General features: G+C 41.9%; 1 protein-coding gene across 2 annotated transcripts; it reads left to right on the top strand.

Annotated features, from left to right (window-relative positions):
* The first annotated feature begins 1265 nt into the window (after positions 1-1265).
* On the top strand, positions 1266-8849 carry LOC112255001 (ubiquitin-conjugating enzyme E2 variant 1). 2 transcript variants are annotated; one of them, XM_024428021.2, is made up of 4 exons: positions 1266-1363; positions 2950-3098; positions 5633-5758; positions 7389-8849. In XM_024428021.2, exons 1-4 carry the CDS (start codon positions 1342-1344, stop codon positions 7533-7535), a joined length of 444 nt encoding a protein of 147 aa, XP_024283789.1. In that variant the 5' UTR covers positions 1266-1341; the 3' UTR covers positions 7536-8849. The 2 variants fall into 2 exon arrangements, with proteins under 2 accessions (XP_024283789.1, XP_024283790.1); XM_024428022.2 differs by lacking the exon at positions 1266-1363 and adding an exon at positions 1386-1515.
* The last annotated feature ends 8139 nt before the right edge of the window (positions 8850-16988 follow it).

Below are 16988 nucleotides of genomic sequence, written 5' to 3' on the forward strand. Positions count from 1 at the left end.
GGGTATTGTGTGTAGATGGCTGTGGATTTGTCCATTTTAGAATAAGGCTGTAACATAACAAATTGTGGAAAAAGTCAAAGTGTCTGAATACTTTCCAAAGGCACTGTATCTGTGACCAACAGATGCTTATCTGTATTACCAGTAATGTGAAATCCATAGATGAAGGCCTAATACATATATTTAAATGTTATTATTTCCTTATATGAACTGTAACTCAGTAAAATCGTTGCATGTTGCGTTTATATTGAGAACAAGTGAAGTTTTCCATAAACTTTTAATTAATAACTTAGGATTTTATCACTTGACATATCAATCCTATAGTGGGAAGGATCCTATAAATCAAAACTGAATGCCTGTAACACTCCGAATAAATGAATAATGTGCATTTGAATTTTTGTCTCTGGTCATGCAACTACAATACAGGCTGGATGTCTAAACAAAGCCAATTCTGAATGTCAATAGATTTTTAGATTAATTCTCATCAATGATAACGGTCTAGAACTGATTTACCACTCAACTGTCTAGTATCCGGGTTAATGATTATATAATTGACGAAGTGTCTCTTTCCTTGTAGAATGTTGACAGCTGAAAAGAAAACATTGTATTGCTATGATGCTCAAACTTAACTTAATAGCTACAATCACCAACACAGGATAAACTTTAACCCTCATGCTGGCCCTGACCAAACAGGTAAGTTGCCTCTCACTTTAGCTGCATTTCTCCACATGGCCAGACAAACAAAACTTGGGGAAAACACAACCCAACAGGCGGGGGCGAAGGACACCGTCTACCAGCCGCCCCCCGCGGACTAGCTAGGTTGCTAGTTAGCTAGCACATGATGTCACCCCCTCCTGCTCTGTACCGGAGAAAACCGTGGCTGACAGATGGGGGCGAGGACACTGTGTACTAGCTAGTTTGAGTTAACGACATCGTGTGCTAGCTAGCTTAATAGCTAAAATACGGTTGCGCCCCCGTCTGCTGTGAGTCCTCCTTATTAGCTAGCTGGAGCGACAGTGCTCAAGAAGCGGGGCAAAGGAACACTGTCTACCGTGTATGTCTAGCATGCTACCATTATCGCCCCAGACCCTTCGTCTGTGGTTTATCTAACGCCACCTACTGTCCTGGAGGCCCCCCCATGCCTGTACTAAATGTATATTTGACAAAATGAAGTATAAAGAGGGGTTCCTACAAATGCAGGAATGCCCCGAATGCGGGCCGCAATTGCACCCTTCTCGAAAATCTTGTTTATCTTGACCTTCGGCTCCAAAAACTGCTCAAACAGACCAGTCGATTTGCACTGACGTGCTTGAACGTGCGCGTCCTCGCTATTCAGTGACAAAGATGGCGGCCGCCGCCGGATCAGGTAATCTAATTTCCCGTTCACACATATGTGATATTCATTTGAGGAGCTTGTATTTTACGTTTAATTTAATAGCTATATTACATTCCGTTATGAAACATTAATCTCAAAGACATTCCACAATTTCCCGAGACATGTTTACTAGATGAATGTGGGTGAGTTCCCTCAGCCAGTATTGCTAGCTACTAACTAGCTAACGTTAGCGCAGTTTGCTCTTCTCCGACTATTTGTAACTCTCGACCAACTCACTTGGTGTATTTAAAATATTAATTGATTCTGCCATAATTTGTATATAAAATATTGTATTTGTGTTTCTAGTGTGGTTTAGTCATCGTCTGTGTATTCGTCTAACTTACTAGCTAGCTTATTCAACTGCAGCGTCATGTTTCTGCGCAGCTAACGACGCTAACATTACTAGTAACGTTAGCTGGTACCAGTGGCAGCTGAACCGGAGACAACTTACAAATCGAGCTTGGCGGAACTAGTATACATGTTTCGAATAACTGAAATAGCTAACTATAGCTGGCATCTGTCAAAATGCATTTCTCCAACTGTTTATTAGCGGTTAGTTAAGTGGGTATAATTTGTGTTACGTTCCAACAGGAATCTGTTCCAAAAACGTAATAAAGTACAAAGTTGCCAACAAACAACGCATACAAAGTAACTTAGCACGATCAATTCACCTAGCTAACTAGCTGCCGCATAGGCATCAACTCTAAACTTAGGCCATACCCGGTATCTTATTCGGCCGCTATACAACTTTGGATGCGTTGTTTGTTGGCAACCTTGTTATTTACTTAGTTATTGGAACAGATTCATGTTGGAACGTTCCACAAATTATACCCACCCAGTAAAATGAAAAGTAATGAGAACTAGCTAGTTATCTATTATAGATAAGAGTAGTTTTACATTGTTAACCAGGTAGCCCCGCACCTCTGATTCAGAGGGGTTGGGTGAAATGCGGAAGATGCATTCAGTTGCACAACTGACTAGGTATCCCCCTTCCCTTTTCGATACCTAACTAGCAAGTGCACTTTGGCCATCAGCTACACACCCAAAACTTGAGAAAGTGATGGCTATGGCAATTGCATGTGTCAGATTCAGAGGTGCGTGAATAATATAGGACAGCTAGTTACTTGGTTCCTACTAATATTATTTGATTAGCTAACATACAATTAGCAGAGGAGGGTTGTGTTAATTAAATGAATCGCTATCAAAATTCATAGAATAGAATTCATAGAATTAGGCCTAGCTACATGTTTTCCTAACATTGTTCCATTCCTTTCATCAAAATCTAACAGTACTGCAGTTTTGCTCCACACATTATAGATCCTAAGTGACTTAAAACCTCTCAAGCATCATCCGGTTTTTACCTTTCATGTCTTCCTGTATAAACTGTATTACAATGAACAGTATTTTCAACCTTGCTCCACACTTTGCATTTTTTATGAACAATTCAACAGAACCCATTGAGTCAACTTGGCACCCTGGTCTGTGTGCAGAGCAGTGAATTTTCAGTTTACGTTGTAGTAACTACTAGATATGTGTGGTTGAAAAATGTCTGCTTTGAACCTTGTATGTTTTAAAAGTCATCAAAGTTCCCCGTAACTTCCGGCTACTGGAGGAGCTGGAAGAGGGCCAGAAGGGTGTTGGAGATGGGACAGTGAGCTGGGGACTGGAGGACGACGAGGACATAATGCTGACTCGCTGGACAGGCATGATCATAGGGCCTCCCAGGGTAATGGAAAACCAATGACGCACACACACAAACGCCATAAGGCCTCTCAGGGTGACAGACCAAACACCGTCACGCCACAGAAATCCTTGCTTTCTCAGTCCTGGTTTCCTAAATTCTTCTGAAGTGCATTGTATTTCCTTCTCTAAATTATAAGCATTGAGGAAGTGAGAAAACAAGGACGTCGCAAATGGATTTGACAGCTAATGCCATTTTCTGACACAGCAACGGTTGCTTTTCACATCTATAGCCACAGTTGACGATCAATATGGAGTCACCTCTATTTTAACCCCAATTGAGGAATGGAAACATGGAACATTTTGATTTTAGAGGATGGACTGCTGCTCAATCATACCCAAGAACACTGCTTCAGCTAAACCATGCACACCGCATGTCAGCTCTAAACCATGCTCAAGTAGCAGGTGAAATCGCTAGCTAGTTAGTTAGCTGTTTGCACTAATAGCAGCCATCATTGTGTGATGTCACCCGCCCTGAGACCTAAAGTAGTGTTGCCCTCGCCCAACCTAAACCATGATTTTGTCAGCTTATGAAGTACATGTGTTTTTGTTGTTGATGCTTGTGAGCATGAACAAAGAGGATAAACATAGCATAAATCACCTTTCTCCCAGTGGAGGAACCAACAATTTACAGTGCCTTCTGGAAAGTATTCAGACTCCTTGACTTTTTCCACATTTTGTTACGTTTACATCCTTATTCTAAAATGGATTAAAAAAATAATAATCCTAAATCTGCCCACAATACCCCATAATGACAAAGCAAAAATAAGTATTCAGATCCTGAGCTATGTGACTCGATATTGAGCACAGGTGAATCCTGTTTCTGTTGATCATCCTTGATTGTAGTCCACCTGTGGTGAATTGATTGGACATTTGGAATCACGGCAGTCTATATAAGGTCCCACAGTTGACAGTGCATGTCTGAGCAAAAACCAAGCCATGAGGTCGAAATAATTGTTTGTAGAATTCCAAGATAGGCTTGTCGATGCACAGATCTGGTGGAGGGTATCAAAACATTTCTGCAGCATTGAAGGTCCCCAAGAACACAGTGGCCTCATTCATTCTTAATTGGAAGAAGTTTGGAACCACCAAGACTCTTCTTAGAGCTGTCCGCCCGGCCAAACTGAGCAATTTGGGGAGAAGGGCCTTGGTCAGGACAGAGTTCCTCTGTGGGGATGGGAGAACCTTCCAGAAGGACAACCATCTCTGCAGCACTCTACCAATCAGGCCTTTATGGTAGAGTGGCCAGACAGAAGCCACTCTTCAGTAAAAGGAACCTTTTAGCCAGCTTGGAGTTTGCAAAAAAGGCACGTAAAGGACTCCGACCATGAGAAACAAGATTCTCTGGTATGATGAAACCAAGATTGAACTCTTTGGCCTGAATGCCAAGTGTCACGTCTGGAGGAAACCTGGCACCCCCCTACGGTGAAGCATGGTGGTGGCAGCATCATGCTGTGGGGCTGTTTTTCAGGGACTGGGAGACTAGTAAGGATCGAGGGAAAGATGAGTGGAGCAAAGTACAGAGAGATCCTTGATGAAAATTTGCTCCAGAGCGCTCAGGACCTCATACTGGGGAGAAGGTTCACCTTCCAACAAGACAATGACCCTAAGCACACAGCCAAGACAATGCCGGGTTGGCTTCGGGACAAGTCTCTGAATGTCCTTGAGTGGCCCAGCCAGAGCCCAGACTTGAACCCGATCTAACATCTCTGGAGAGACCTGACATTAGCTGTGCAGCAACTCTCCCCATCCAACCTGACACAGCCCGAGAGGATCTGCAGAGATGAATTTTTAGAAACGACCCAAATACAGGTGTGCCAGGCTTGTAGTGTCATACCCAAGAATACTTGATGCTATAATCGCTGCCAAAGGCACTTCAACAGAGTACTGAGTAAAGGGTCTGAATACTTGTGTAAATGTTATATTTCCGTTTTTATTTTTATAAATTAGCTGAAAATTCTAAACCTGTTTTTACTTTGTCATCGGGTGTTGATTGATGATGGAAAAAAGCTATTTAATACATTTTAGAATGAAGCTGTAACGTAACAATGTGAAAAGTCAAGTGGTCTGAATGCTTTCTGAAGGCGCTGTGTGTATCTCACTCACACACACCATTGGGAGGAACATACCGTGAGCGCGACAGCAATATAATTGAAATAGAAAAATTCAAATTCTATTGGGACAGCCACAGGCGTTCTGCAAACAAAGGAAGAAACATCCATGAGTTAAAGAACCACAAGCTTTCTGTCCCAGGTGCACCTCTGTTTTGCAGACTCCTTTTAATTAACAACATAGGCCAATACTAAACTGGAGCCAGCAGGCCAATCATAGGCCTTCAACAAGCTTACTTACTGTCATGGCTCACCGCTCCTGATGATAACCAAGACAGCTACCCACTCCCACGTGACAAATAAACTTTGATTTGATTTGACAGCTACCCACTACCATGCAGGCTTTATCTTGAACCAAAACCTGTTTCAGGAATTAAATCTTGCCTTCTTTCTGATGTCTTTCTTCCAGACAATCTACGAGAACAGGATGTACAGTCTAAAGGTAGAATGTGGACCCAGATATCCTGAGTCTCCCCCTTTTGTCCGATTTGTGACCAAGATCAATTTGAATGGCGTGCACAACTCAAACGGTGTGGTAAGTCTCAGGTCATACATGTCCTGTTGTTCGGGTTGGATTCAGCACCTTTTTTGTATTTTGGAGTATGTGGCCTGAAGGTCTACAGCTTGCAAAGCACAGCGGATTCATTACCTACAGACGCAGGACTGGTTTTCCAGACCCAGATGAAGTCCTAGACTAAAAAGCACTTGAAACTCTACTGAACATGGGTTTTAGTCCAGGAATCTGTGTTTGTTTGTTTGAGGGTACTTTTGTCCTTGTCTGAGCTGAAGGCACCAATGAGCATAAAAAATACATTTAAAAAATTATAATAAATTAGCCAAGGTTTGAAACCCAATTTTCTTCTACAGAGGCCATAGCTGTCTTAGAATACTCATGCTAACCATACTATTTGCGATGTAAATTGAGTGTAAAGTAAGCTTATTGGTCATAATATGGGTATAGTTAGTATACCAAAAGTTCCCAGATGTCGAACTACATTCGCCAAAGTATACAAGCAGTGGACACTATTTCTGTGCTCTTAGGGCCCATAATGTAATTCTTCAGAAAATGGGCGTGGCTTCACAACGGTCTCAGATTTTAAGAAATGCTGCAAAATATTCAGCCGAAGTCCGAGAGCGGATACAAATTCATTGCTTTAACTAATTATGACAAATGTTAAGAAAATGTTGAGCAATGTAATAAAGTACTTTTCAAATAAGTTTCCTTACATGTTATGTTGCCTGAGAATTTGTTTGCTACTCCATCCTTGTGACCCGCATATCATTACAGCAGTAAGTTAGCTAGCTACCTAACGTTTGTTGACTACTAATAAATAGAACTTGCCAGTATATTAACTATATGCTATCTAACTACCCAATATTTATTGACTTTGATTATTCCCACTTTTAGCTTTGCTAAATGTTATAGTCGTGCGCTCTCAATGGACATTCGGGTGTGTTCGTACATTCGCTCTGGCTTTCTACTCCGATTTCAGAGCACTCTCGTCCGGGTGTGCGAGAGCACAGAATGACTGATTGATTAACAAACACTCAACACCAGTTGAATATGGCCGGTGTCAGTAAACGTTGGCAAAAAGGCGTAATTAAATTGTTGCCAGCAACAGTTTGTCACCAATGCTCTAGATAACATGAAAACAGCCTAACCAGCTCTGCTAGATTGAGTAAAATGGTCAGAGTGAGGTATTCTCTCACTTGAGTCTGGAAGTAGCTAGCAAGTTAGCTTGGGTGCTTGACTGACGTTGTGAGGTCAGAACGCTCGGATCAACCTTTACTCCTCGGCCAAAGCGTTTAGTGACGCTGCCTGGCAGAGTGCGCTCTGAACGCTCCGAGAGCGAAACACTCTGAATTACGAACTCTGGCACTACGGATTGAATTTAATAACACACCTGAAGTCGTAGAATTTCTAGCTAGTAATTTAGGCTAGCAAGAGGTTGCGTAGCAACAGCATCAACTTCCAGTAGACAGGCGAAGCGCTAGTACGCTTAACTGAAAGTATACTGTTCGTTTACACTATACTAAAATTAGCTGTGTGTGTATATATCTCACACTCATTAAGTTTGTAGTATGTTAGTATGAGTATTCGAGCACAGCTTATGTCTTTTCCAAGTTGTGTGCGAGTCTCTTACATGGCTGTAACCTCCCCTCAGGTGGACACGCGGGCGGTGGCGGCACTGGCTAAGTGGCAGAACTCGTACAGCATCCGTGTGGTGCTGCAGGAGCTCCGGAGGCTCATGATGTGTAAAGAGAACATGAAGCTCCCCCAGCCGCCCGAAGGCCAGGTCTTCAGCAACTGAGCCCCCTTGCCCTGACAAGCCCTGCTATCCCTACTCTCCCTCACTATCTCCATCGACACACACACACACACAACACACACACATACAGTACATGCACTCGCACTGATTCAATGCCTCCTCACATCTGCACACTCGCACGACCCCCCCCACACACACACAGCGTTACGTACCCCTTATTTTTCTGAGACTCTTGAATACTCTGTTCTCACATAAGCTCTCTTTTGCCAGGCCCCTCTCACCTTCTGTCCTAAATGCCATGCCCACTTTCTCTCGCTCTCTCTCTCTCTCTCATTAGACAGAGATGGTTGCACAGGTGAACTCCACCCCCCCCATCATCTACCCAACTGTGCAGACCAGACATTACGATACAAATTACTGTACATCTTACTAATCTTTTTTTTTCTTATTATTTGTGTTCTACATCCAGATTGTAAAATAACATAAATTATCTTATTGAGTGTACCTATCTTATGTGTGTGCTGGATTCTTCAACCCAAGGGTGGTGGCATTTACTCTGTACTGTAGTGTGTAGCAGGGGTGGAAATCAAGATGACTTGCTGCACCGCAAAAGAAAAGTAGATCCTGTGGCCCCACTGAAATGTGGACAGTGAAGTTGTAACTGTTCTGCTCTTAATGTCGCTGCAAGACTCTAGTTTTTATCTGATTCTGCTTGCCCTGTTAAACTATGCAGTGGCTTAGGATACACTGCATAGTCTTGCCAGGGTCTGTTTCTGAAATCAAACAAGTGAACCCCCCCACCCTTATGTTTTATTTTTTGAACCACTCTTGGTGAAACGGCAAGGGAGGGAATTAAAACATTTATTGGTGTTTTTCAGGCTAGCATTGGTCTAACCAGCTTCTCAATCCCGATTATGTGAATTTCTGGGCCTTGGCACATGTACGGTACATGGGATTAGGCATTCAACACTGTGTGTATCAACTGGGCACTCTCGGTTCATCGCCCACTCCTATTTTAAACCTCTGGCCTCTGCCATGTGGATTGTTACGCTTTGTGATTGAATGGGGAGGAAGTACATTTTGAGGGGAGGGGTTAAATTACATTGGGTTTCAAATACTTATCTTATGTGCTTGGCACCTTTTTCAGGTTCACATTACTAGGTGGAGAATGAGTTCGTTTTTGGTTTCATCTTTAGGGCTGACCTGTGTATGTTCGTTGAGGTTATCGCATACAGTGGGCCCACTGAATGCAATGTATGGCTTTAGATGTTTATTTTTTAACCGGTGTGATTCTGTAGTCTGGGTGATGGTGACCTGTGCATGGTTTTATTTGAATTAAACATAATTACTTTTGCATGTGTTTGTCTCCTTGTGATTCTCAGTCCATTTCGGCATGGGCGGCATTCTGTCGCACAGTGGAATGATAACATCGTATTTGAAATATCTAAAACGTGTATGTGTTATCACATGTCTTAGAATGTGTATTTTTATTGTGCAAGAACAATGTTAAAACGCTAAAGAGGTATCATTCTGATTTTTTTTTAAGTATAGTTAATTTAATATATTTACCCTCATCTTAAATTTGCATTAGCATACTCTAAATATTTTTCATTAGCAGTTACATTTTATAGAGAGAATTGAGGTGTAAACTACCAAACTTGAGGGTTCTGTTTTTCACTATCAAATTATATACAATGCATTTGGGAAAGTATTCAGACCCCTTCTATTTTTCCACATTTTATGTTATAGCCTTATTCCACAATGGATTAAATAAAAATATAAAATCCTCATCAATCTACACACTACCCCCTAATGACAATGCAAAAACAGGTTTTAGGAAATTTTCACAAATTTACAAAACTTATTTACGTAAGGTATTTTTCTTTTCCATGAGAGGTGCATCAGGTGCATCCTGTTTCAATTGTTGATCCTTGATGTTTCTAAACTCAGCAAAAAAAAGAAATGTCCCTTTTTCAGGACCCTGTCTTTCAAAGATTGTAAAAATCCAAATAACTTCACAGATCTTCATTGTAAAGTGTTTAAATACTGTTTCTTGTGCTTGTTCAATGAACCATAAACTAATGAACATGCACCTGTGGAATGGTTACGACACTAACAGCTTACAGACGGTAGGCAATTAAGGTCACGGTTATGAAAGCAGGACACTAAAGAGGCCACTACTGACTGAAAAACACCAAAGGAAAGATGCCCAGGGTCCCTGCTCATCTGTGTGAACGTGCCTTAGGCATGCTGCAAGGAGGCATGAGGACTGCAGATGTGGCCAGGGCGATAAATTGCTATGTCCGTACTGTGAGACGCCTAAGACAGCGCTACAGGGAGACAGGACAGACAGCTTATCGTCCTCGCAGTGGCAGACCACGTGAACAACACCTGCACAGGATCTGTACATCTGAACATCACACCTGCGGGACAGGTACAGGATGGCAACAACAACTGCCCGAGTTAAACCAGGAACGCCTATGGGCACAAACCCACCGTCGCTGGACCAGACAGGACTGTCAAAAAGTGCCAGTCGCGGTTTTGTCTTACCAGGGGTGATGGTCGTATTCGCGTTTATCGTCGAAGGAATGAGCGTTACACTGAGGCCTGTACTCTGGAGTAGAGGTCGACCGATTATGATTTTTCAATACCGATACAGATTATTGGAGGACCAAAAAAAGCTGTTACCGATTAATCGGCCGATTTAAAAAAAAAATGGATTTGTAATAATGACAATTACAACAATACTGAATGAACACTTATTTTAACTTAAAATCAATTTAGCCTCAAATAAATAATGAAACATGGTTCAATTTGGTATAATATAATAAATAATGCAAAAACGAAGTGTTGGAGAAGAAAGTTAAAGTACAATATGCGCCATGTAAGAAAGCTAATGTTTAAGTTCCTTGCTCAGAACATGAGAACATATGAAAGCTGGTGGTTCCTTTTAACATGTCTTCAATATTCCCAGGTAAGAAGGTTTAGGTTGTAGTTATAGGAATTATAGGACTATTTCTCTCTATACCATTTGTATTTCATTAACCTTTGACTATTGGATGTTCTTATAGGCCCTTTAGTATTGCCAGTGTAACAGTATGGCTTCCGTACCTCTCCTCGCTCCTACCTGGGCTCGAACCAGGAACACAACGACAACAGCCACCCTCGAAGCAGCGTTACCCATGCAGAGCAAGGGGAACAACCACTTCAAGTCTCAGAGCGAGTGACGTTTGAAACGCTATTAGCGTGCACCCCGCTAACTAGCTAGCCATTTCACATCGGTTACACCAGCCTAATCTCTGGAGTTGATAGGCTTGAAGTCATAAACAGCGCAATGCTTGAAGCACAGCAAAAGAGCTGCTGGCAAAATGCACGAAAGTGCTGTTTGAATGAATGCTTACGAGCCTGCTGGTGCCTACCATCGCTCAGTCAGACTGCTCTATCAAATCATAGACTTAGTTATAACACACAGAAATACGAGCCTTAGGTCATTAATATGGTCGAATCCGGAAACTATCATCTCAAAAACAAGACGTTTATTCTTTCAGTGAAATACGGAACCGTTCCGTATTTTATCTTAACGGGTGGCTAAATATTCCTGTTACATTGCACAACCTTCAATGTTAATTACGTAAAATTCTGCCAAATTAGGCGGCCCGAACTGTTGCATATACACTGGCTCTGCGTGCAATGAACGCAAGAGAAGTGACACAATTTCACCTGGTTAATATTGCCCGCTAACCTGGATTTCTTTTAGCTGAATATGCAGGTTTAAAAATATATACTTCTGTGTATTGATTTTAAGAAAGGCATTGATGTTTATGGTTAGGTACACATTGGAGCAACGACAGTCCCTTTTCACGAATACGCACCGCATCGATTATATGCAACGCAGGACACTCTAGATAAACTAGTAATATCATCAACCATGTGTAGTTAACTAGTGATTATGTTAAGATTGATTGTTTTTTATAAGATACGTTTAATGCTAGCTAGCAACTTACCTTGGCTTACTGCATTTGCGTAACAGGCAGTCTCCTCGTGGAGTGCAATGTAATCAGGTGGTTAGAGCGTTGGACTAGTTAACTGTAAAGTTGCAAGATTGAATCCCCGAGTTGACAAGGTAAAAATCTGTCGTTCTGCCCCTGAACAAGGCAGTTAACCCACCGTTCCTAGGCCGTCATTGAAAATAAGAATGTGTTCTTAACTGACTTGCCTAGTTAAATAAAGATTAAATAAAGGTGTAAAAATATATATTTTTAAATAAATAAAATGTAAAAATTCATCCAAATCGGTGTCCAAAAATACAGATTTCCGATTGTTATGAAAACTTGAAAACGGCCCTAATTAATCGGCCATTTGATTAATCGGTCGACCTCTACTCTGGAGCGGGATCGATTTCGAGGTGGAGGGTCCGTCATGGCTGAGGTGGTGTGTCACAGCAACATCGGACTGAGCTTGTTGTCATTGCAGGCAATCTCAACGCATGTGGTACCCTTCCTGCAGGCTCATCCTGACATGACTCTCCAGCATGACAACGCCACCAGCCATACTGCTCGTTCTGTGCATGATTTCCTGCAAGACAGGAATGTCAGTGTTCTGCCATGGCCAGCAAAGAGCCCGGATCGCAATCCCATTGAGCACGTCTAGGACCTGTTGGATCGGAGGGTGAGGGCTAGGGCTATTCCCCCCCAGAAATGTCTGGGAACTTGCAGGTGCCTTGGTGGAAGAGTGGGGTAACATCTCACAGCAAGAACTGGCAAATCTGGTGTAGTCCATGAGGAGGAGATGCACTGCAGTACTTAATGCAGCTGGTGGCCACACCAGATACTGACTGTTACTTTTGATTTAGACCCCCCCCCCTTTTCTTCAGGGACACATTATTCCATTTCTGTTAGTCACATGTCTGTGGAACTTGTTCAGTTTATGTCTCAGTTGTTGAATCCAAATATTACATACAAATATTACATACAAATATTTACACATGTTAAGTTTGCTGAAAATAAAAGCAGTTGACAGTGAGAGTTTCTTTTTTTTGCTGAGTTTACAACTTGGAGTCCACCTGTGGTAAATTTAATTGATTGGACATGATTTGGAAAGGCACACACCTGTCTATATAAGGTCCCACAGTTGACAGTGCATGTCAGAGCGAAAAACCAAGCCATGAGGTCAGAGTGAAAAACCAAGCCATGAGGTCAAAGGAATTGTTCTTTGACCTCATGAGACAGGGTACAGGATTGTGTCGAGGCAGAAGGGTACCAAAACAATTTCTGCAGCATTTTCTGCAGCATGGAAGGTCCTCAAGAACACGGTGTCCTCCATCATTCTTAAATGGAAGAAGTTTGTAACCACCAATATTCTTCCTAGAGCTGGCCGCCCTCACAAACTGAGCAATTGGGGTAGAAGTGCCTTGGTCAAGGAGGTGACCAAGAACCCGATGGTCACTTTGACAGAGCTACATAGTTCCTCTGTGTAGATGGGAGAAAACACCTGAAGGACAGCCATCTCTGCTGCACTCAACCAATCAGGCCTTTATGGTAGAGAGGCCAGACGGAAGCCAGTCCTCAGTAAAAGGCACATGACAGCCTGCTTGGAGTTTGCCAAAAGGTACCTAAAGACTCTCAGACCATGAGAAACAAGATTCTCTGGTCTGATGAAACCAAGATTGAACTCTTTGGCCTGAATGCCAAGCATCATGTCTGGAGGAAACCTGGCACCATTCCCACGGTGGATCATGTTGGTGGCAGCATCATGCTGTGGGGCTGTTTTTCAGAGGCAGGGACCGGGAGACTCGTCAGGATCGAGGGAAAGATGAATGGAGCAAAGTACAGAGAGATCCTAGATTGAAACCTGCTCCAGAGCACTCAGGACCTCAGACTGTTGTGAAGGTTCACCTTCCAACAGGACAACGACCTAAAGCACACAGCCAAGACAACGCAGGAGTGGCTTCGGAACAAGTCTCTGAATGTTCTTGAGTGGCCCAGCCACAGCCCGGACTTGAAACCGATCAAAAATCTCTGAAGAGACCTGAAAATAGCTGTGCAGCGACGCTCCCCATCCAATCTGACAGAGCTTGAGAGGATCTGCAGAGAAGAATGGTAGAAACTTCCCAAACACAGGTGTGCCAAGCTTGTATATCGTCATACCCAAGAAGACCTGAGGCTGTAATCGCTGTCAAAAGTGCTTCAACAAAGTACTGAGCAAAAGGTCTGCATACTTATGTAAATGTTTAATTTCAGTTTTTTTATAAACTTGTTTTTGGTTTGCCATCATGTGGTATTGTGTGTAGATTAATTAGGGAGAAACCCAATTTAATACATTTTCGAATAAGGCTGAAATGTAATAAAATGTGGAAAAAGTCAAGTGGTCTGAATACTTTCCGAATGCACTGTAAAATACATTTAACAACAATGTAAAAAATGCTATAGGGACACATATTAGCTTACATCTTCATTGGGTTTTTGTAACCATTTATAATTGAGCCATAAGGTGTGGTATATGGCCAATACACCACTACAAAGGGTTGTTCCTTTTTTTCCTCTCTCTCCTTTTTTAAACAGGTTTTTCTCATTGAGATAACATCTCTTTTCCAAGAGAGACCTGGTCCAATAGCAGCAGGGGGAACAACGTTTCAGACAAAACAACTTACATACACTAACACAACATTAAACAAAACTATAAACACACATACAGTACAACAAAAACATTTTATGTAAAAAACACAAAAGTCTTGACTAAAAACAGTTGTCCTAAAGACAATTGCACTCTTCTATGATATATACATCGATCAAGTGTTTAAACTCCACCGACGAAACTAGATCATCAAATTTTCAAATGTTCTGGAGAGAATTCCAGGACCATGGAGCTAAGTAACAAAAACTATTTCTACCATGATCTGTTCTAATTTTTGGTGCTGTTAGAAGCAAATGAGAATGGGACCTTAATTGATATTTATTTATTGACCTGGCTAAAAAAGAACAGAGATAAAATTGCATTTTTACCCAATATGGCCTTTTGATTTGTAATGAACCTGAGGGCTGCATGATACACTGAATCAAGTGCTCTCAGGGTAGTGGTTGAGACCTGCATATATATATATAACATCACTAAAATCTAATACCGACAGTAATGTACATCGTACCAGCTCCTTCCTGGCCTCAAAAGAAAAACAAGCCTTATGCCGGTAATAAAAACCTATTCTCAGCTCGAGCTTCCTTATCAAGTTCTCTACATGCACAGTGAAGCTCAGCTTGTCATCAACCCACACACCCAAATATTTGTACTCTTTAACTTGCTCTATAGGATGTCCAGCCAATTCAGCAATGACATTATTAGTAACATGCCTGGCATTTGAAAATACCATGCATTTTGTTTTACCTGAATTTAGAACCAGCTTTAAATCATACAGATTCTGTTGTATGATGTTAAATGCTCTTTGGGCATTTTCAAAAGCTAAAGATAAACTACTACGACTTGAATAAAGAACAGTATCATCTGCATAAAAATTAACATCCTCTGTTTCAATAAGATCCCCAATGAATGAACAACAGTGGGCCCAAATTAGAACCTTGCGGAACACCTGAGCACACCTCTATGGACTCAGATTTACAACCATCCGCCATTACACATTATGTGCAATTTGATAGGTAATTTATAAACCAATCTAGAGCATGACCAGTAATTGCACAACATTTTAACCTTTGCACTAACACAGCATGGTCCACAGTGTCAAAAGCCTTCGACAAATCAATAAGGACAGACACACAATGTAACTTCTTATCAAGAGCACAGTGGATGTCATTTAAAACCTTCAATGTTGCTGAAACAGTGCTGTGGCCAGACTGAAAACCTTATGCGCAACGTGGAGTTCCTGGACAGCCCTTAGCCATGGTATATTGGCCATATATCACAAACCCCAGAGGTGCCTTATTGGTATTATAAACTGGTTACCCAATGTAATTAGAGCAGTAAAAATAAATGTTTTGTTATACCCATGGTATACAGTCTGATATACCACAGCTGTCAGCCAATTAGCATTCAGGGCTTGAATCACCCAGTTTATAATTAAACACAGCAAATGTGGCCCAATATGTAATCCCTATGCTAATTTTACGAAAAAGATTGCAGACATCTGCAAACTGAAATCTCATAATGTCCAACAAGTTCCCCTGGGTCTTTCTGTGGCAAATGTCAAATGTGACACTAGGCTTTGACGGAAAGACTTCTGTAGTGTTATGCAGATTTTCATGATACTGGAAGGATGGACCACCTGATTTGACACTGGTATTTCTCATTTGAGAGGGCCGGAGAGGGTGAAGTAGCCACCCACCCAGAGAGAAGATTTGGGGAAGACCAATTGGGGGAGAAAAGTCCTTTATGAAGTAAGTGGTCATCCGCTGAGTAGGAAACATGTCTGCTCAGAAAATGGGGATTGATCTCGTCCATCTTGGTACAGTGATTTGCAAGGTGCAGCATCTCTATGGGAAGCAGACCACTGGTCCTCATTCAACAGCTGTTCCCCTTTGGCCGCCGGGCTCAGCCACCGCTCCTCTCCTGCGAGGCCAACGTAGAGATGGAACAAAGAGTTACGTGACCTGGGCGGTTTTTAGGGGAAAGCAGCACAAATTCATCACAATGAGAGACACAGCTGGGGGTGCCCCAGTCTCCTATAGGCTACGTCACACAATATGGAGAACTCAAAGGAGTGCCAAAATTAGAGTACACCTCATTATATCAGGGCCTGTATTTATAAAGTTCTTCATAGTAGAAGTGCTGAATAGGATCAGGTCCCTCTTGTCCATGAAGTCTCATTCTTTATGATCTAAAAGGCTAAACTGATTCTAGATCAGCAGTCCTATTCTGCAATGGTTTATGAATATGGCCCCAGCAATATATAGGTTTTCAATCAGGATTTTGGGGGGTTTAGGCAATAATTCACATCAACAGCAAATACCTAGAATCACACGATTTAAGATCAGCTAGGCTTATGTGATTTTCCATCAGAACATCTCATAGTAAAAATTCTAAGGAAAGTAGACTGTTCTTTTTCATTGAACCATTGGATAACACTTTACTTAAAGCCTGAATGAATAATGCATTATGATGCAGGTATTATGCATTGTAAGACCTGTTATGAGCATGTATGACCCCTGTATAATGTCTTATAATGTCTTATCTTATAATGATCCTCTTGGTTAACCCAGAACTAAAATGTCACGTCAGCTGCATGATTAAGTTCAGGAGCCACTTGGGTGGGGCTCTCGAGTGGCGCAGCAGTCTAAGGCACTGCATGTCAGTGGTTGAGGGCTAATTGCTCAATTGCTCAATATTAGGATAGGAATTCTCAATAATCGGAACCCATCTCTTGCTGCTGGATCAAATGGGTCCAACTGGCAAGCAGGACACAGGTGTTTGTAGGATGCCGTTAGGAACTACTGGTAACCTCATGGGTACACTCACAAATACAAAGGAAAGCACAGCCGAGAGCTGCCCAGT

The sequence above is a fragment of the Oncorhynchus tshawytscha genome, linkage group LG07, assembly GCF_018296145.1.
Source record: "Oncorhynchus tshawytscha isolate Ot180627B linkage group LG07, Otsh_v2.0, whole genome shotgun sequence".
In the NCBI taxonomy this organism is placed as follows: Eukaryota; Metazoa; Chordata; class Actinopteri; order Salmoniformes; family Salmonidae; genus Oncorhynchus; species Oncorhynchus tshawytscha.